Consider the following 19,284-nt stretch of genomic DNA (forward strand, 5'->3'; position numbering starts at 1 on the left):
AGAACGGAAAAGAAAATCCACAGCCTGAAAAATATTTTTATGTTCAGAGCACTGCGACTGTTGCGTCAAATGAGCTCTTCCGTTCCGCAGATCCGGCTCAACAAAGCTGAGACGCAGATCGTCAATCTTCTGAACGAATACACGCGGTACTTCAACGAGCACAAGACGTCTGCGACGCAGCAGCCTCTGGAGCTGCGAATCACCGGGGGGTGGGTCAGAGACAAGCTTCTGGGCCGCGAGTCGCACGATATCGACATTGGCATCGACCACCTGTCGGGCGTCGAGTTTGTGACCCAATTACACGAGTATATCAAGGCGCAGAACGGCGGGAAGTCGGTAGAGAGCGGCGTCTACAAGATCGAGAAGAATCCAGAGAAGTCCAAGCATCTGGAGACGTGCACGACAAAACTGTTTGGGCTGTCGATCGATTTCGTCAATCTGCGGTCGGAGAAGTACGCCGAAGACTCGAGGATCCCGCAAATTGAGGTCGGAACGGCCGAGGAGGACGCTTTCCGGCGAGACGCGACGCTGAACTCGCTGTTCTACAACCTGACCACGGGCCAGGTGGAGGACTTCACGGGCCGCGGGCTGCAAGACCTGCGCGACGGGGTTCTGCGCACGCCGCTGGACCCGCGCAGGACGTTTTTGGACGACCCGCTCAGGTGTCTGAGACTAATCAGGTTTGCGTCGACGTACAACTTCCGCATCGACGAGCTGGCGCTGGCTGCCATGCGCGAGGACGACATCAAGCAGAAACTGAGGGAGAAAATCAGCAGAGAGCGCATCAACGTGGAGTTCAAGAAGATCGTCATGGGCAGGAACCCGGTTTATGGCCTGCGGCTGATCGAGGACGTAGGCTTCTACCAGCTGTTTGAGTGCGAACAGCCGGGCTACGAGTCCGGGAACGAGGCAGTGAAGACGGCCTTGAAGGAACTGGTGCAAAAATACGACTCTGTCGAGCAGGAGCTGAAGAACAACGAGACTCTGAACAGCCTACTGGAAGCCGTCTACGCGTCAGATATCAGCAAGCAGTCCTTATTTTTGAACCTGATCCTTTATCCGTGGGGGGACGAAAAAATAGCTTTGGGCAAGCACACCATTCCAGTGCCGAGCCAGGTGGTCCAGGACGCCCTGAAGATGCAGCTCAAGATTAGAGACCTGGTGGGGCTGTGCTGCTCGACGCTCGAGAAATATAACTCAGCATATCGCCAATGGAGCAACATCGCGCGGTCCGAGATTGCAACGACGCTGCTGATTCCGTACAAAGAGGAATGGAGGCTCATGCTGCTCACCAACATAATTGTCTCAATTTTCAGGAGTCCTCAGAATACACACGAACTCGTCGAGAACGGCGCCAGGTTCGCCCGCTACGTCCAGTCGCAGAACCTCGAGGATGTGCACAACACCAAACTCCTGTTAAATGGCAAGGAGGTGGCAGCTGCTCTGAACAGAAAACCCGGCCCGTGGCTGTCGGAGACGAACGCCAAGCTGCTGACCTGGCAACTGGACAACCCGTCCTGCTCGAAACAGGACATGGAAGCCTACCTACTCAGCATTTCGGGATGATGATACTTTATTAGCAAATTACTTAGATCTTCTCCTCCTTGACACCGTGCTTCCAGATAGCAACAAATGGAGTGACACCGTCCTCTCTGTAGTTGAGCAGGACAATCATTCCGTCTGGGTCCATGGACTCACCGGTGAAAAACTCCCAGTCCTTGAAAGAACCAACGACCTTCTTGACGTAGGAAGTGGCACCCTTCTCGAAAGCCTCCACCTGGTCTGGAGCGGTCTCAGCCAGGTGAGCCTTGACCTTCTTCATGTAGCCCTTGATGTAGGTCAGGAACGACTTCTTGTCGAACTGGGTCTGCTGCAGTCTGAAGGAGTAGACGACGTTGTTGACGGTCTCAACACCATCGTCCAGGTCCTCAGCACCATCCTCAGCAGATGGGTTAGCACCGATATCGATGTCGGCACCAGCCTTGACCTGCACCATCTGGCAGTCGGCCTCGTAGATGGCTCCATCAACCTCCTTGATGTCGTAAGCGTCAGAGAGCAGTTCGTCGCCGGAAATCACGTCTTTGTAGATAATCATCTTAAGGAAGCAGGGATAATTAGAAACGTGAAAAAAAAAAAATTTTCACCGCATGGAGGAAGCTTCAGCTTACGTAAACCAGAAACTCAAATAAGCCTGCTACTCGACTGCCACGCACTCCCCTGTCAGCTCCGGATCAACAATCACGGAGAGCACCTTCTCGGCGACGTCGTCGCACGTGAGACGCGACGACTTGACTGCACCCTTGGTGACCTGCTTTCCGATGTCCGTCTCCGGCATGAGCCCCGGCATGATTGCGTTCACTCGTACTTTCTTGGACTTCATTTCAAAGGCCAGCGTCTGGGTCAGTTTGTTGAGACCGCTTTTCGAGACGCTGTATGCTACTGTTCCCCGCGCGCAGTCTCTTGCCAGAACTGAGGAAATGTTGACTATGTTTGGATTTTGCAGACGCATCATGCTTCGGGCAAAGAGTTTACTCAAGATCAGCGGAGACGTGAGGTTGACGTTGATGATGTCCTGGATTTCCTGGCTCGGCGTCGACATGAGCAGGCTGGACTGCGGGACGCCGGCACAATTGACCAGGATGTTGGCTGTTTTGAGGCCCTTGTGGCTTTTCACCATCGACTCGATGCCGCTCGGGTCCTTTAGATCGTATGCTACGCAATCGTGTTTTTGGGGATGCGGGCAGGTTTCGTTGAGCTCCTCCACTCTGCGCTGGAGTTTGTCGAGACTGCGCGACAGGAGCGTCACCCGGCACCCATTAGAGCCCAATTTCCGCGCAATAGCATAGCCAAGTCCCTGCGACCCGCCAGTGATCAACGCGTGTTGGCCAGAGAGCATGAAAAAAAAAAAGGTAGCAAATTGCAAATTAAAATTCAGTACTTACTCTTGTATATTTTTTATCAGCATGCAGCTATTTTCAATGCTGACGTCTGGACTCACGTAGTTGAACAATTTTGCCGAGAAGCCGTGCTGTTGCATAGCGTAGACGCGGCTTTCGTCGATCGCCCGTCTGGCCCTGAGCCCGATATCCGTCCTCTCTTTCAAATTGAGCCCCGTAAAATGGTCTGCTCCGTCGCTCTCGCTCATTCCCGGCCGGACGCCACTCGTCGCCCAGCAAGCCATCTTGGACAGATAGAGAAACTCCTGCTGTCCAATGCCAAATTTCTCCCTCAGGTAGGCGCGCGACTCCTCAAGCAGCCAGTTATATTTACAAGCGTGGCGACAACACATGGCCACCAAAAACCCAGAGAACTGGAACTTGGGATCTTTCCGTGCATTCAGCAGACACCGCAGCGTGAGGTCTGTCGCCGTTCCGCATAGATGCTTCGAAAAGCCCACAACCTTGCCCGGAAACGCCAGACTCCTGACTGCGGTCGCCAAGTCCAGGTCCTTGATGTCTGTCTTGAATCTGGTGACCGTAACTGCACCGCTGGTATGCTCCTCTCTCATTTTGGTGTCGAACTTCATCCGCGGCGACTGTCTGTCGACCAGCAGCACCTGTTTGTCCCTTGCTACCAGCGCCGGATCCGTATCCAGCGCTCGCAGAAGATACCTGGCAAACTCGCCGCGGCCGCAGCCAAACTCCACGTAGACAGTGCCGTCGCGAAGCAGGTTTTCGTGCGCCATGTGCCCGATCAGCGAGGCCTGCTGCGTCACGTGCTTGCGGTTACCGACCTCGCTCATCCGCTCTTCGAGCCCGTATTTGTAGTTGATCTGGCTCATTTCGAGGTCTGAGGAGTACAACTGTTTGTGGGCGTCGCGGAACCGGCGCACAAACGCTGCAAACTCGGCGTAGTCCGGCGAACTACTTTCCAGCGCAGGTTCTCCTCGGACGTTGAAGTCCACCACCAGCCACGGAAGTTGGCGCACGCTAGCCTCAAATTCCAGCTTCTTTTTCAAAGTGTTGCACGATTTGAGATGGCGGCGCAGCTTGTCCGACCACACAGTGTGCGACGGGTCCAGAGGACACGGGACCCTGGTGACGGTTTTCCCGTTTTTCGTTTTGGAAAACCGCTCGCCCTGCGGCAGATGGTTGTAGCAGTACTGCGTGTCGCTGCGAAGCTGCACACCGCACGGCCGGCCCTTGTTGGGCAGAAAATATGGACACCGCCGGATGGTCTCAGACATGGAAAAGTTTTAAGGCTGTGAAAAAGGTTTACGCAACGGAATGTTATTCAGTCAGTTCAGTGATCTCATATGTATACATAAGGAGAAGTAAGGAGAGCAAAGTGGGCGGGCTATTTCTTGGCCAGGTTATCCTCGAGCGTGCGCACATGGCTCTCGAGCTTTCTGATGCTTTTCTGGAGAAGTAGCACGTCGGAGACGACAGCATTGGACGAGGACTTGTACTCGTCTAGCAGATAGTAGTATGCGCCGAATCCGGTTATGGACACGCCGGCAAAGAAGCCCAGCAGCACGCCCCTGAGCGAGGTGCTGGACCTCTTGACGGGAGTCGCCACTGTGGACTGGAGTCTTCTCTGGACAATGGACAGCATGTTGGCGCAGACGATGGTGGAAGAGCAGATATGCTTGGCTTGAGGCGAAATGGTCTGAATCAAACAGGTGGCAGGGCTGGAATGCAAATTTCACGCAAAGCTAGCCGGCGTATCACGCTTGTTAATATGTATCTTCTCCACTCAAAATTATTGGCTGGGATAAATCCATTTCCGTTTCAGAGCCGGGTAAACAAAAACCATGAGGAAAAAATTTGGGGAACAGAGAGATGTATTATTACCTAACACTAACCTAACCGAACAAGTCGAATCCCATGTCGTCGTCAGACTCCTCCTCTTCCTCAGCAGCAGCGGCAGTGGCCTCCTCGGCTGGAGCAGAGGAAGCAGCAGCAACAGGAGCGGCAGCAGCATAAGCGTCTGGGTTGGCAATTCTGTCCTTGATAGCCTCAGATCCCTCGAAGGTGTAATCAGTAGCAACGGAAAGAGCAAGGATGTTCTTGTAGTTGTTGATGATCTGGTGGGACACAGCTGGGATGGTTGGGTAGCCAGCAGCCAGCGAGATCTGGGTGATGGTGGAGATGGCAGAGACGAAGTGGCCAACCAACTCCTCATCGGTGATGTCCAGAATGGACGATGGGAACACCTGGCCATTGTCGTAGACTTGCACAACGGTCAAACCATACGTGAAAGGCGAGATGTTCAGCATGTTTAAAAGAGTAGCCTCGGAAGGTCCAACCTTCTGGTCCTTGGTCAGGATCTTGACGTCAGTGGTAATCTCGATGGTACCTCTGGCAATCTTGGTTGGAACACCCAAAGCCTGGAAGAAGGAGGTCTTACCTGGCTCCATACCAGTGTTACCGGCTGGGACATACACATCGCCTGGAGCAATGGCACCGGCTCTGGCTGGAGCAGCAACCTTGTTCTCCAAGATGACGTTTCTGATGGTCTTCAGATCAGAGTTGGTGAAGACAAATCCGACGTTACCTCTGACGAAAGGCATCAGCTTTTCGTAGTCTGGGTTCTCGGCAATGAAGCCTCTCAGGGCCCTTCTCACCATGGTGTTCTTACCCATAAGAACGACGGCATCTTGTCTAAGAGCCTTTCTAATCTCGTGCATTTGCTGAGAAGAGACGTTGTCGACACCAACGATGAAGACAGACTTGTACTCCTCAAGCAGCTGCTTGAGCTTGGAGAAATATTCGACCTTCTTGTCCTTGTTAGCTCCCATTTCGTTTTTGTCACAACGTTAGGCTTTTTAAAGCTAGATGAAGTTATTTCCCGGCTGAATTTTCTGAAAAATTTTAGAAGGGCACCAGCCCAAAAGTATGTCACGTGACACTGTCTTGGCAGAGAACCGTTATCCCTGGGATCCTTTAATGGGCATACAAATAAGTGTCTCCCCAATTAGAACATAAATTTATTCCGCTATTTTATTGCTATACCATGAACCGTTGCCACTTGGACACGCTGCTCTTGGAGCTTCCCTATGACGATCTGGGACTTGCACTCCTGCAATTCAAGGAGCAGCTCAAGCTGAATGAGGACTCGCCGGCGTTTCTCCAGACAGTGTTTCCCCGTCTGGCGGAGGTACTTGATAAGCTGGTGATTCCTGGCCTGGAATGCTACGTGAAGGACAACAGGAAAGACATCCTCGAAAGCTCGTGCGACGTTATTTGCTGGTTCTACAACACATTCTACTCTCATAGCCGCAGCGGAGGCACAGAGCTGATCAGCCCTAATCTCACTCTTGCGCTGCTTTCCTCTTTCTGGACCAGAATCCCAGTTTTCCCGCAATCGCAGCCCGACGGATTGGTGCTAGTTACTTCTGCCTTCCAGATAGTCCTCGAAACAATCCCGCGCACTAGCTATGACGACATCTTTAACTGGCTCAAGGACGCCGAGCTACCAAAGCATTCGAATGCCGCTGTTGACGAGCTCTTTTTTACGTGCGTGCGATCTTTCACGGCAAGAGTAGTGCTCGATGAGCTAGAGACTTTAACACAACGCGGTGGACGTCTCTCAGGGACGCCAAAAGACCTCTTAAACTCCGTTCTCGAGATGTACGAGCGATGGAGACCAGCAGACAGCACAGAAAGAGGAGAGTACCTCCTGGACCGCGAGCTGAGCATTCTCAAGAAATCAGCCAGCTCAGAGCCAGCAACCGTGATCCACGATTCGGCATGCTCCCCTGTCACAGATCCAAATTGCTACAAGTACTTTCTCCAACAGGAGAGAGCCAAATACGAACAGCAAAAAGATCCGGACTGGGTGCAGATCTTTGAGAGTTGCAGAGAAGTGCACTCTCCCAAATCCAGTGCCAGCTCCAGCTCTTTAAGTACAGTCGTGTTCGACACGTCCGACTTCCAAAGCCTCAGGGAACCTAAATCGAGATGCAACGTTTTCCGCAAATTGTTCAGAGCCACAAAACCACTATTCGTCTCCCGGAAAATTGACCCGAACCCTCCAACCTCAGGTCAGCTGTCTACATTCTCTACTATGAGATACAGGCTTCTAGACTGGTTTTGGAGCTTTTGGTATCCAGTTGACGAGCACGATGAGAAGAGGTTCCTGTTCTCGCATTCTTTCTCCAATTAAGTCGCATTCATTATTTCGCTAAAATATTAGGCGAGAAATTCTCCAACGATATCGCACAGGGAGTCGACTCCCCAATGAACTCTTGACCGCTGCTTTTTTCCTTTAATGAAGCTGCTATCTCTAACTTTATGTTGTAAAAAGTACTGCAACCCTTTGAGTAACGTAGGTTGTTCCTTGCATTTATTGATCCGTTCCACCATTGTTTTGTCGTTGTATCTCATGTCCTCTGTCTTGTGCTTTTTGTCTCCGGCACCAAACATTTTCTGCTCGGACAACTTGCCAACGCTGTCAAAGAAACTAATCATAAATATCTCCACAAATAATTTCGTATCTTCACTAGCCGTGAGGAAGTTGACAGTTCGCAAGACATTCAGCGGCAAAGACCCTTCGCCAACAAGAGTGCCGAACAGTCTTCCAAGGTTCAATGTTTTCTTCAGTTTTTCATCTTCATCTTCAGTGTCTTCGAATCCTTCGTGCTCTTCTCCTTCCAGCTCTTTGAGCAAGTCCCATAAGTTGAACTGGAACGTCTTTCTCATGGCGTGGTCTTCGCAAAGCTTTCTGGCGAGAAAAGCGTAGTATGGATTGAAAATGGTCTCAATCGAGGCACAATGCATCAAAATTTTAGGAATTTCACGTTGTTGTGTCTTTTTCAGCCGTAACTTCTCTAGCTTGACGTACGCATCCATGTAATCACTAGCAGACATAATGGAAATGAAAATGGCACGCCTGATGTCCGTGTTCATTCTCTGCTGTTTAGCCAGCTCCAGCCAGTTTGGTTCAGACTTATCCAGCGCATCGGTCACAGACTTCGTAGACTCTTCGACCTTTTTCTCTTCTCCTTTCCAAGCAGACCCAACAAGCCACCATTTACCCTTTTCGTTGATGTTTTCTATATCGCTCAGAGTCACTTTGATGTTGATGGGATCGGCACTCCTGATTCTTCCGAGCTGTTTTTTCAGTCTAGTTACTAGGCCAGTAGTTGCTTCGTTCTCAAGATGCTTGAGCTTGTTGTTCTTTAAGTTGGAAACAGTTTCGACCAGAAACTTGGACCTGGTGCTCATATCCGAGCCAACGTTCTTGTTTAGAGTAAGAACGATTTCCTTCAGCGAGCTAGGGTCATCTGAGCGGAGCTTTGCACCGCAGCACCTGATCACCTTTAGCAAGAGCTCGGTCTTGAATTCCGTAGGACTGTCCAACAACTTCTGTCCAATCACGTCATATATCAATCGGGAAGAAAGCAGATTCAACTCGTAGCAAAACGCAATCAGCGCGATCAAGTTCGATGCCTCCTTATTGGAGCTTTCTGTTTTGATATACTCGCAAAGCTTTTCCACCAAAGTCTGGATGGCATACGCACCGAATTCCACTCCTTGCAAGCGGTAAAGCGCAACGATGACTGTGGCATAGAGAACAAGAAAGCTATCGAGCATCGGCGTCGATACCAGCACAGATTGGAAAACCACTTTGAGTATAGCTTCGTTGACGACTTGGCGCGCGTTTTCCATGTACAGTGCGTTCAGGTCGTTCACGACTGTCAGAAGATTCGGCTCAGACAGTTTGTTGAGCGGACCTTTGACAGAACGAATGATTGTTCGCATCTCTTCATTGTCGTCATTTTCAAGCATCTTGCGACGCAGGGCTGGAGGAATATACTTTCCCGCAGGGACTGGAGCAACATACGGATTTTCGCGCACAGAGGGTCCAGCATCTGTGTCAGACTCGCTTTCGGATGTTTCCAATTCGCCCATCTCCTTCAACAGCTCTCTGTCCTCTTCGTCCAGAGATTCTGTGGTAGAGTCCTCCTCCTCAGACCCTGAACCATCAAAGTCCAGGCCGTCTAGAAGTCCACCGATGATGTCGTGCTCGTCAGTCTTTTTAAGTTTACTCGTTTTCTTGATACCGAGTTTCTTTGCGTAGTATTCAAGATCGTCGTCAGCTTGATCAAAAGCTTTGGGGAACGTCAGTTCATCGGAAGATACCTCTGCATTTGTGTGCATCTCATTATCTGACTCGTCAAATTCCTCGTCGTTGGAAGTTTCTCCCTCCAGTTCGTCGATCTCGTCTTGAAGCTCGTCCTCCTTGACTATTTTCACGTCGCTGCCCTTTTTGGCTCCCTTCAACTTCATCAGCTGGGCCATCACATCTTTCTGTTCGTCGTCAAGCGAGTCATCACTATCATTGGCTGTCTCCCCTTCCTCATTTGCTTCCTCGTCGTCAAACCCCGTGAACTCTTCATACTCTGTCTCTTCACTTTCGTTGAGGTCGCTATCGTCCGCTTCCAGCTCTTCTTCCTTCACGATTTTGAGCATACTATTTTTCTTGTGCTTCTCACTTACCTTTTTGGTATCGCTGGCACCTTTGGCTTTCTTCAATCTATCCATTACTGCCCTTTCCTCCTTGTCTCCCCCTCGCCTTCTCTTCTTCTGTTCTCTTTGCTCCTTCCGTCGCTCCTTTCGGCTAACCTTCCGCTTTTGTCGTTTGAAGCGCTCATCGTTATCGTATTGGCCACTTTCGCGGATCTGATCCATCAAAGCGCCGGGGATATTCACCCCGTGCCGGTCTCTCTTAGCCATCTTGATTAAATATTTTTCGAATATTTTTTTATCGGCTGTGCTTCTTAGTGGCAAACACTTTTTGACAATATTCATCCCGAACATGTTCAAGAAAATCGATCCAAAGCTTCTCACGGATGCGGTCTTCTTCGTCGGAGCCTCGCTGTCCATATTTTATCTTCTCACACATATTTTAGGAGAGGAGGGGCCTGCGCGGAAGTCGAAAGAAACTAAGAAGAAGGCCAAGCTGTCACTTGAGAAGCTAAAGCGTGCTAATCCAGGGCTCAACCTTGAGCTTTCTGAGTATGAGAAAGTGATCCTCAACAGTGTAATTCCGCCAGATGAAATTGGTGTCTCTTTTGAAGACATCGGAGGCCTCGACAATATCATCAGCGATCTACAAGAGTCCGTGATTCTCCCGTTAACATGTCCCGATCTATTCACCCAGTACTCCAACCTGTTGCAGGCCCCCAAGGGCGTTCTTCTGTACGGACCCCCGGGGTGCGGGAAAACGATGCTGGCCAAAGCTTTAGCATCGAAGTCGAGGGCAAACTTCATATCTATCAGGATGTCCACAATTATGGACAAGTGGTACGGCGAGTCCAACAAGCTGGTAGACGCGCTGTTTTCGCTTGCAAACAAGTTGCAGCCGTGCATCATATTCATTGACGAGATCGACTCGTTCCTGCGCGAGAGAAACTCGATGGACCACGAGATCACAGCAACATTAAAAGCCGAATTCATGACGCTTTGGGACGGGCTCACGTCGTCGGGAAGAATCCTGATTTTGGGAGCCACTAACCGACCTGACGATATCGACTCTGCGTTTATGAGACGGATGCCTAAGCGATTCCCTATAAATATGCCGAACGCAGAGCAACGGCACAAGATTTTGGAGAAACTACTGGAAAATGTGGACTACGACTTCGAGCTAGACAAACTCGTGGAAATAACAGACGGTCTGAGCGGGTCAGATCTCAAAGAGCTGTGTCGCAATGCAGCAATCAACTCGACCAGGGAGTTCATTAGAAACAACGTGAAAGACGGCAAGCCGATCAACCCGAACGAACAGATCGAGATGCGGCCGCTACGTGTGCACGATTTCATCGAGAGCGTGACGCCGAGCGACTCGCTGATCAAGAAGCTCGACAAGCTCAAGATCGACCCTATCGACTGAAGTCTACGCAGATGTGCCAACGAACCAGCCACGAAACCATAGATGCGATTCCATGTACGCTTGCCATTGCAAGAGAATTCTCCTTGGACGCTGATCTAGACATCGCTTTGAATCAGTATACCACACGAACGGTATACGGATCTTCGAAGATGTCATCATGTTTTTGTAATGAAGAAAATTTTCTGTATTTATTGCCCGGCACAGCTGGTCGCGCTGCACAGCCGTGGGTTTTATATACTTAACGTCCCGAGTTATGTGCTCTTCTTTCTTCGCTGTAGGCCTTGCTCTGCACATGCACGTAGACCACGTGTGTGCCGCCGATGACAAGCGTGACGAAGAGCAGCAACAGGTTTAGCGGAATAGGGTTCATTTTGAACACCGTGTGCGTGAGTCTGTCCAACGGAGACTGCAGGAAGTTGAAGATACCAGAAATAGTCATGACGGAGCCGTACACCGTTCCAAAGGTCTCAAAACCAAACACTTTCGCACAGTAGTCCTATATGGAGGTGTAGAAGAACGGTCTGTAGCACACGAAGATGAGGACGTTGACAACTCCGGCCGCAAACGAGTTCTTGATGCAGTTGAGCACGCCAATCAGGATCGACACGGCGAGCAGCATAAACATGACCAGCGAGGTGGAGCAGCCGTCGAGGATGCGGCCAATCACAGGGATCGACAGCACTCCGCCGAGAGGCAGCGCAATGTCAAAGATCTTGTTCAGCTTGGCGGACTTCTCGTACGAGCCAAGCAAAAATGTGTACTGCGAATTAACGGTAGCAACAAAATAGTTTAGTCTGAGCATCTGGATGGTGGCAAAAAGACAGATCAGCAGGAACCAGTACGTTCTGAACTGGTAAGACGACGGGTAGCCGTGCAGGATACCGAAGACAGAGTTGGGCGTTGGGGTTGTGACTTCTTCAAGCTCTTCCTCCACGTAGGCCGATCTGTATGCCTCTCCAAGCGAGGACCTTCTCTTGGCTGCTCCTTCAACGGCCAGAAGATGCGTGTTCTCGTTCACCTCGTGAAGCGAGTCCTCGCGCTCCAGAGCCTCAGCCAGCCGCTGCTGTTCCTCGGTGGGGTTGGGGATAAGGTCGACTGGTGGAGTCAGATAGGACTCGTTTGGCATGATGAAGACCTGGACCAGAGCGATAAAGAGCGGGATCACAAGATACAGTTTGTAGAACGTTTCGATTTTCAGAGCGTCCGGCCATCTCGTGTAGGCAAATTTGTACAGCAGAAACACGGCAGAGGAGGTGTCAAAGGCCCCCGTCAAAAGTGCAAGGATTAGCCCGGATTTTTCAGGAAATGCGTTGGACAGCTGGAAGCTCGATATATACGAGAATGGGCCGCCCAGCGCCAACGCCGCGTATCCCACCAGGTAAGGGTCAAACCACGTGATGGATCTGGAGTAGATGAACACAAGACAGGCGAACAGCATGGACATGGCACCTATCAGTCCACACACTCTCGGGCCGTAAAGGTCCAGCGTTCTGCCAATCAAAAGCGCACTGATGTTGGTCAGAACGGCGCCCGCGGTGAACATCATGTTCAGCTTGAGGTCCTGTTCTGTGCAATTCGGCACAAAGCCCTCGGTTAGGTAATCTTGAGAGCTCAGGTTGCATGCGCTCTCGTAGACTCCCTGGTCGACGAGAACAGGCTTGAGGGCCGCAAAGCCGAAGATCGGGCCCGCTCCAAAGAGACACCATGTCACGGCGCATGCCACCTGGAGGATTCTCTTTTTGGCGGGTGTTTCGAAAAAATACATGGTTCAATCTTTCAAGTGCACAGGCGGGCCTGAATGCATATTTATTTTCTCAGTGCTGCCAAAAAAAAAAAGCTGCAGGTGTGGAGGCCGAAAACGGTGAAAAATTGAGAGATTAGATAGAGAGATGCACTGAGCTGAAAAACGGCGTTTTTAGACGGCGTCGGCGCTGGAAGGGCGACTTTGATTTCCTGTGTTATTGTAGAGCCTGGTTTGGTTGCCGGTTCCCAGCAGCCCTGCTCCCAAAGTCCAGCAGCTGTTGCTGGCACCGTACGACAGACAGCTGACCGCAGTTGGACCAGGTGCTCGGGAAACAAGCAGGAGAGCTCCTGTTTCCAGCGGGGACCGCCGTGGCCGCTGCCCGGTTGACGGAGGATTCCGCACTGCTTAGCGCTAATTGGCGCAGTCTCACGACCGGCACTCCGAGTACTGTGCTGTGCCACACTGCCGAGCCACAAATATTTTTCTCAACCCCAGACGCTATTTATTTACATATGAGCGAGTACAGTACGTGTGCTTCTGCCTTCTACTAACAAACAGCCATTTCCGTCTCGCCCGACGTGCTCACGTCGCTGCGGTACGCGTCGGACCGGCTTGTCGCGTCGTCGCTCGACGGCACGCTGTCTCTGATCGACGCGTCGCACAACGTCGAGCAGGTCGCCCTCGACGCGCCTATCCTCGATACTGGGGCCTTGGACTCTGCTATCTTCTCCTCTCTGGCAAACGGCACTGTGCAGAAGCTGGATCTGCGCTCGCGAAAGGCTGTCGGCACTTCCATCGCCCATAGTCTTCCCGTGCAGTGCGTGGAAAGCCATGCGAAAAGGAACCTAATTATCTCCGGTTCGTGGGACAAGACGGTGCAGCTCGCGGACCCGCGGGTCCACGAGCAGCCGTCGGTGATCGATTTGCCGGGAAAAGTGTATGCAATGGACGTCCACCAGGAAACAGACCGTTTTATTGTCGGGATGTCCAACAGACGGATTCATGTGTACGACTTCCGCAGGCTGGAGCGGCCGGTGAGCAGCATGGAAAACGGGTTCCGGTTCCAGACGACCAAGGTGAGGTTTCTGCCGAGCGGGCGCGGGTTTCTGCAGAGCTCGATAGAGGGCAAGGTTTCGCTGGATCTTTTCGAGGACGCAGAAAATAATTACGCATTCAAATGCCACCGTCAAAAGCTCGTGATAGAGAACGAAAGCGTCGATCTTGTGAACCCAGTCAACTGTCTGGAGTTTTTCGACACCGAGTCGCGCTTCTTCACCGCAGGATCCGACCGATCGGTCTGCGTGTGGGACTACAAGACCAAGAAAAGAGTCAAGCAGTACGCCAACTTCGAAATGAGCGTAGTCGCGCTGGCGTACAACCAGGACACCCGCCAGCTCGCCATAGCCATGAGCGACGACTCGTACAAGAACATGACCGGGCTGGACGACCAAACAAACAACAGGCCCGCCATACCGTCGAAGATTACAACGCGAAACATGCATTCATAATTCATAAAAGTACATCATTTATCCGTCCACAGAATCGATCGACTTCACCGGAGGCAAGCTGTTAGACGACTCCACGCTCTTGTTGCGCCTGTGCGACACTGTGTCGTCCGTCTGGTCGTCCTCATCCCAAATATCCCGAACACAATATCTAATCCAACGCCGTCTTCTCACCTCTCCTCTGGTTTTCTTTTCGTTAGTCGTCAGTCCCGCCTGGTACGAGAACTTGGTCACGAGGTCGTAGCACCACTTCTCGTCGTCGTCAATGTCCATGGTCTCGTTCAGGAAGTTTTCTCTGATCCACCCCTCGGGAGTCAGATCCAGGAGCCAGCCGTCGACGTTTCTGGTGTTAACTGCCGTCTCCACGTCCACAAACTTCCAGCCCTCGGGCGGTTTCACCTGGCTCAGGTGCAGCGTGCCCACGAGCGGCAGATTGTGGAGTCGCGCGTGCGAGTTTGCCGGATACGGGTCGGACGCAAAACAGATGAGCTGCCAGTTGTGCGTCTCCGGGTCCAGATGCTGGAGCTCAAAAATCTCCGTCTCCTTGACCTCCTTCTGCTCGCGCAGGTTCAGCTCCTTGTTGAGCCACAGCTCCAGACGGTTTGACATCATCAGAAGCCGCAAACGGGTGTCCTCCGAGTAGAGCATGCCCAGCAAAGCAGACCGGTAGTTGGGGTGCATGGCGGCGGTGGCAGCCCACAAACCCACCGACAAGGTGACCTTGATGAAGGGCAGCATAGTCGACAGCAGCTGTGCGCCGAATAAGGTCAGCAGAATGCCGCTGGCCAGCAAAGCGACGAAAACAAAAATGGTGATGTTCTCGTCCTTGAAGTAGAGATAATTAACAATCAGCGACGTCACAAAGTCATAGCTCATAACGTAGAGTAGCATGTGGTTTTGCAGGTCTGTACAGTTCAGGACAAACTCGCGACTCAGCTCAGGCACCGGCCGCGGCACGTCGACGTGCGAGACGGACGGCCCCTCTGCCGGGACCGGGTTCCTGTTCTGGAGAATGGTGTGTTTGTCGGGCGGATGTCTTTTCATGTAGGCGGGAACAATGATCTCGAAACACGTGTAGAAGAACGGCAGGCTCAACAACAGTATCGGCTTCAGAATCAGCAGCGTGGCGACATTCAAAAATGTCAGTGTGTAAAGAGGCTTGGACCAGCTAAAAATAATGATTACCTGGTCAATCAGCACAAACGGAACAGACAACCGAGACAGCAGCTGGATCGCGTTCTTGCTCATCACGTTCAGACTCAGCTGTGGACGCGACTTCTGCATCTCAATTCTCTCTAGAATCGATTGCAGCTCCTCCCCGTCCTGAGTAGTGGTGGTAGGCAGGGCCATTGACAGAAATCGCTCGAACATTTTATCGGTCAGCGTCGTCGAATGGTCTTTGGACGAGGTGAACATGTCGTCAAAGAACGAGCTGGACACCCGCTTGGCCGGCGGGGTCTTCTGCGGCTCCGAAAAGGACGACCAAATCGTGCTGCTGGCCGCCATCTTGGACTCCAGAGGGCTCTGTTTCGAGTCCACCGACGCAGCGTCCGTGTCGCCGCCCGTGCTGGTCATGGCCTGCGACAGCGAGTCCCACGACGACCACAGATTGTTTACCATAGACTCCATGGGAAGAGCTCACAAATTATTTTCTGTAAACTTGCTGGGCCGGAATCACATGGCACGGGTGAGCCTGGCGTCCTGTGTTCTGCGGTTTTTTGTGTTACGTCATCTCTGAGTCAGCAAGGACACGAGGTCGTGCTGCAGGCCTGTGTGCGCGCTCTTGAGGCTCACGAGGCGCAGCTTGAAGTCGAACAGAAGCTCTGTGTGGCCGTCGAGGAGGAGTCTCGTGTCGCGGTACTCGAGACCGAGATACTCCAGCAGGACGTCCTCGTTGGAGCCGAGGATCGGTTTACTCAGCTTGAGGTTCTTCGGCTTCTTGTTGGCCACGAAGTGGCGGTAATCGGCCACCAGGTCTGTTTTGTTGCAGATGACGATCATTGGCAGTTTCCTGTGTTCGTTGTTGTACACAATAATCTCGTGGAGCTTCGTCCTTGCCTCGTCTATGGTGAGTGTGTCTGAGATGTCTATGAGGAAAATTATGAGGCTCATTTGCGGGCTGGCGATGATTTCTGTCCACAGATACTGCAGCTTGTGTTGTCCGCTGGGATCGTGGATCTTTAGCAGGAGCTTGCTGGGCGGGGCGGGTTTTTTGGTGTTTGCGTCGAGCAGGGGCGTTGTTTCGGTGGACATCTGGGCTGAAGCCGGCGGCGTTGTGACCAAAGCGTGCATGCGGAGCGTGGTGGTGGTCTTCCGGAGCGTGGGCAGCGTGTCGGTTCTGAAGGTGTTGTTCTTGAGGACGTCGACGAGACTGCTTTTACCGGCGCTGCTTAGACCCAAAAGAGCCACGTCGAGTTGGTAGTACTGGCGTTAGAGGCTGTCAATTGCGTGTGCTTACCTCTCGCGGCTGGACCCAGCTGGATATCCATTCACAACAAATCACCATAAGGGGCCAGGAAAAACTATTTGTGAATAAATTGCAGTGCAATTGTGTATTTTTTTAATCTTATCTGAAAAATTTCCAAACTCGATGAGGCCATGCTCAGAACGCGGCCTATAAACGAGAGCGAGCTCGACAGGCGGCGCGAAAAGGACCTGAGCGAGTTCAATTTCCCGAAACTCTTCAGCAGGCAGGTTGATTACGCCAAGGTCGACCGGCCTGCGCTCGAGTCGTACATCGAGCAGAAGACGAATGAACTCGTTCCTGACGACGACATAATTGTCGAGTTCATCTACAACCTCGTGTTTGAGGAGAAAATAGGCCCGAAAGATCTGTGTCTGCAGTTGAAGCCGATGCTGGACGAGAAAACACTGGACTTTGTCCACGAGCTGTGGAAAAAAATGATCGAGAGCGAGCAGGAGAAGAAAGACACCTACAGGGAACGAGACGGGCGCAGAGCACAACGCGTGCACGACGATCGGAACGAGGATCGACAGCGGAAACTCCATGGTAAAAGCAAGTCCTTCAAACGGGCTAAATACAAAAGGTCCTATCGCAAGTAGCTAGCTATTTTTTCCTGAAAAGACTTCTGAAGAAACCCTTCTTTTCCTTTTCGCCAGAGTCGGACGACTTCTGCGGCTGCAGCTGCGGCGTCGACACGGTCGGACGCAGCGGGTCCATTTTCAAGGACCCACTGCTGTCCTGGGAATAATATTTCGGGTGGCTGATGTCGAACTTGAGAGACGTCTGATGACGAGGCCTGCTGTAGTCACCAGACGAGTCTATTTGGATGGCGGGGATTTTGGGTCCCTGTGGAGACTTTGGCGTCGTAACGGGGTCGGTGTCCAGAAGCATCGACCGTGCACGGCCGTATGTGGGGTCTGGCGCTCCCGTGAGCGTTCGCACCAGCTTGGCGCTCTCGCCTCCGTTTTTTGCGCTCTCGGCAAGATTCACGCCGTAGTGGTATGCAGCAGCAGAGACGACCTTGAGCCAGTCCTTATACTTGTTTTCGTCGTCTGGTCGTTTCAGAATGTCAGAGAGTTCGTGGTATATTTTCATGTTGGTCAAGCGTTGCAGTCGTCTGAGCTCGCCCGCCGGCGAGTCCGTGTTCTGCTCCTTCATCTCCTTCTGCGCGGTGATCGCCGACTCCTGGTCACTCAGCTTGTACGAGCCCACGTCGTCCAGATCTGCCACAAAGTTCGGGTCGTCGTAGTTATGGTGCAGTTCGTCCATGCGCTTGTTCAAAACAGCAAAAAGCTTTTTCTCGAATAGATCCATGTTCAGCGACGGCACGATCACGACAGGAACGTGGAAATTTTTCACCAGGCGGTCTGTCACCCGCGACGTCACCCACGACCGCGTGGAGGCTGCCTTGGTCGGCTTCGCAGCAACCACCACCAGCGACGGCTGATACAGCGAGTACATGTCTTTGAGCACGTCCTTGGTGCCTCCGACAGCAAGCTCGATCGTGATCTTGAGGACCTTGTTGGGGTTGAGGATCGCCATGATGTACTTCATGATGTTCTCGGTCACCACCTTGGCGTACTCGGGCGAGTTCCGGATATACTCTTCGCTGGCGACTCTGCTCTGGTTAGAGCTGCACGAAAGACGTCGCGCAAACAGCGAGCGCGATCTGGGGTTGATGGCCGCCGTCACGACCATGCTGTCGCCGTCTTCCAGCAGTCGGTTACAGCACCAGTCCAGAGCCACCCACGTATGTTTGCGGCCAGATATGTAGCACATGATACTCCTGTCCGGCAGCAGCGGTCTTTTGGAGCCCAGCTGCCTTAGGTACAGCTTGTCGAAGTCTTTGTGCTTCTTGGTCAACGTGCATGCATCGTGCGTGATAATGGGGCTCGTCGGGTACTGTCTGGAAGTGAGGGCCCCAGCAATGCTAATATTTCTTATGGGCGACACGGACCCCATGCGCCTGTCAAACGGGTGCGACGGTGACAGGCTGCGCTCGCACGAGTTTGCACGCATGCCCTGGTGCGGCGAGGAGTCCCGATGCGGAGATCGGCCCCGAGAAGCCAGATAGCTCGAGCCGGCAGACGGCTCGTTGCTTTTGAACCCATCCCAGCCCGAAGAGTTTAGAAGCTGCTCGCGTCGGCTCCAGCGGTCTCTGCCCTGCACCAATCCCACATCGTCGCTGTCGTCGTCGCCAAAATAGTCGTCGTTATCCGCAACCTGGATATTCACCGTATCGAAAGACACTCTGCGTTTATAGTTCGCGGTCGTCCGGAGGGGCACAGAGCTGTTGTTCTTCGCGAGCTGCGGCTTCTTCTCCATATGCAACACAGTCTTCGCGCCCAAAGGCTTGAACTCGTCTATCACATTGTCCAGATGGACCGTCTTGTACGCAGGCACAGTCCTGGTGGTGTCGGCCTGGTCCTCGTACGTGCCGGAACCCTGGTGCGTCTTCGACCTGCTCAGCGGATACAGGTGCGACGCCTCGGGCTTTCTGTCCTCGTCACCGGCACTAATCGTGTGCATCAGGACGTCGCCCGAATATGGGGTGGGTCCCACGGTGGTTGTGGGAGATAGCGTCGTGCCGCTGGAGCCCATCGATAACCCGGCCGAGCGGGCCGAATTGTGCCGGCTGGATTGCAAATGCGACATAATTAAACACAGCGGCAAATCCAAGTGCTCAAGCTCGTTGCTGCGTGAATTATTCCTGTACTTATCTTCCTTTATTTATT

General features: G+C 52.4%; 14 protein-coding genes across 14 annotated transcripts; 5 read left to right on the top strand and 9 right to left on the bottom strand.

Moving 5' to 3' along the window:
* Positions 1 to 39: 39 nt before the first annotated feature.
* Positions 40 to 1,566, top strand: KL911_004217 (uncharacterized protein; the record flags this gene model as incomplete). The annotated part of the gene is made up of 1 exon (XM_043199484.1): positions 40 to 1,566. One exon carries the CDS (start codon positions 40 to 42, stop codon positions 1,564 to 1,566), a length of 1,527 nt encoding a protein of 508 aa, XP_043053041.1.
* Positions 1,567 to 1,588: 22 nt separating this feature from the next.
* On the bottom strand, positions 1,589 to 2,095 carry KL911_004218 (uncharacterized protein; the record flags this gene model as incomplete). The annotated part of the gene is made up of 1 exon (XM_043199485.1): positions 1,589 to 2,095. One exon carries the CDS (start codon positions 2,093 to 2,095, stop codon positions 1,589 to 1,591), a length of 507 nt encoding a protein of 168 aa, XP_043053042.1.
* A 99-nt stretch (positions 2,096 to 2,194) lies between these two features.
* On the bottom strand, positions 2,195 to 2,896 carry KL911_004219 (uncharacterized protein; the record flags this gene model as incomplete). The annotated part of the gene is made up of 1 exon (XM_043199486.1): positions 2,195 to 2,896. The coding sequence occupies one exon, from the start codon at positions 2,894 to 2,896 to the stop codon at positions 2,195 to 2,197; it is 702 nt and encodes a 233-aa protein (XP_043053043.1).
* Positions 2,897 to 2,938: 42 nt separating this feature from the next.
* Positions 2,939 to 4,554, bottom strand: KL911_004220 (uncharacterized protein; the record flags this gene model as incomplete). Its single annotated transcript, XM_043199488.1, has 2 exons — positions 2,939 to 4,120; positions 4,333 to 4,554. 2 exons carry the CDS (start codon positions 4,552 to 4,554, stop codon positions 2,939 to 2,941), a joined length of 1,404 nt encoding a protein of 467 aa, XP_043053044.1.
* Positions 4,555 to 4,804: 250 nt separating this feature from the next.
* KL911_004221 (uncharacterized protein) lies at positions 4,805 to 5,740 on the bottom strand (the record flags this gene model as incomplete). Its single annotated transcript, XM_043199489.1, has 1 exon — positions 4,805 to 5,740. The coding sequence occupies one exon, from the start codon at positions 5,738 to 5,740 to the stop codon at positions 4,805 to 4,807; it is 936 nt and encodes a 311-aa protein (XP_043053045.1).
* A 215-nt stretch (positions 5,741 to 5,955) lies between these two features.
* KL911_004222 (uncharacterized protein) lies at positions 5,956 to 7,107 on the top strand (the record flags this gene model as incomplete). The annotated part of the gene is made up of 1 exon (XM_043199490.1): positions 5,956 to 7,107. One exon carries the CDS (start codon positions 5,956 to 5,958, stop codon positions 7,105 to 7,107), a length of 1,152 nt encoding a protein of 383 aa, XP_043053046.1.
* A 26-nt stretch (positions 7,108 to 7,133) lies between these two features.
* KL911_004223 (uncharacterized protein) lies at positions 7,134 to 9,680 on the bottom strand (the record flags this gene model as incomplete). The annotated part of the gene is made up of 1 exon (XM_043199491.1): positions 7,134 to 9,680. One exon carries the CDS (start codon positions 9,678 to 9,680, stop codon positions 7,134 to 7,136), a length of 2,547 nt encoding a protein of 848 aa, XP_043053047.1.
* An 82-nt stretch (positions 9,681 to 9,762) lies between these two features.
* KL911_004224 (uncharacterized protein) lies at positions 9,763 to 10,836 on the top strand (the record flags this gene model as incomplete). The annotated part of the gene is made up of 1 exon (XM_043199492.1): positions 9,763 to 10,836. One exon carries the CDS (start codon positions 9,763 to 9,765, stop codon positions 10,834 to 10,836), a length of 1,074 nt encoding a protein of 357 aa, XP_043053048.1.
* A 496-nt stretch (positions 10,837 to 11,332) lies between these two features.
* KL911_004225 (uncharacterized protein) lies at positions 11,333 to 13,383 on the bottom strand (the record flags this gene model as incomplete). The annotated part of the gene is made up of 2 exons (XM_043199493.1): positions 11,333 to 12,475; positions 13,159 to 13,383. 2 exons carry the CDS (start codon positions 13,381 to 13,383, stop codon positions 11,333 to 11,335), a joined length of 1,368 nt encoding a protein of 455 aa, XP_043053049.1.
* A 141-nt stretch (positions 13,384 to 13,524) lies between these two features.
* KL911_004226 (uncharacterized protein) lies at positions 13,525 to 14,088 on the top strand (the record flags this gene model as incomplete). The annotated part of the gene is made up of 1 exon (XM_043199494.1): positions 13,525 to 14,088. One exon carries the CDS (start codon positions 13,525 to 13,527, stop codon positions 14,086 to 14,088), a length of 564 nt encoding a protein of 187 aa, XP_043053050.1.
* An 18-nt stretch (positions 14,089 to 14,106) lies between these two features.
* On the bottom strand, positions 14,107 to 15,714 carry KL911_004227 (uncharacterized protein; the record flags this gene model as incomplete). The annotated part of the gene is made up of 1 exon (XM_043199495.1): positions 14,107 to 15,714. The coding sequence occupies one exon, from the start codon at positions 15,712 to 15,714 to the stop codon at positions 14,107 to 14,109; it is 1,608 nt and encodes a 535-aa protein (XP_043053051.1).
* A 283-nt stretch (positions 15,715 to 15,997) lies between these two features.
* Positions 15,998 to 16,591, bottom strand: KL911_004228 (uncharacterized protein; the record flags this gene model as incomplete). The annotated part of the gene is made up of 2 exons (XM_043199496.1): positions 15,998 to 16,456; positions 16,544 to 16,591. The coding sequence occupies 2 exons, from the start codon at positions 16,589 to 16,591 to the stop codon at positions 15,998 to 16,000; spliced, it is 507 nt and encodes a 168-aa protein (XP_043053052.1).
* A 92-nt stretch (positions 16,592 to 16,683) lies between these two features.
* On the top strand, positions 16,684 to 17,148 carry KL911_004229 (uncharacterized protein; the record flags this gene model as incomplete). The annotated part of the gene is made up of 1 exon (XM_043199497.1): positions 16,684 to 17,148. The coding sequence occupies one exon, from the start codon at positions 16,684 to 16,686 to the stop codon at positions 17,146 to 17,148; it is 465 nt and encodes a 154-aa protein (XP_043053053.1).
* Positions 17,149 to 17,152: 4 nt separating this feature from the next.
* KL911_004230 (uncharacterized protein) lies at positions 17,153 to 19,204 on the bottom strand (the record flags this gene model as incomplete). The annotated part of the gene is made up of 1 exon (XM_043199499.1): positions 17,153 to 19,204. The coding sequence occupies one exon, from the start codon at positions 19,202 to 19,204 to the stop codon at positions 17,153 to 17,155; it is 2,052 nt and encodes a 683-aa protein (XP_043053054.1).
* Between the last annotated feature and the right edge of the window lie 80 nt (positions 19,205 to 19,284).

Source organism: Ogataea haglerorum, assembly GCF_019207285.1.
Source record: "Ogataea haglerorum isolate 81-453-3 chromosome Unknown 81-453-3_NODE_12_length_311171_cov_96.283249, whole genome shotgun sequence".
NCBI lineage: Eukaryota > Fungi > Ascomycota > Pichiomycetes > Pichiales > Pichiaceae > Ogataea > Ogataea haglerorum.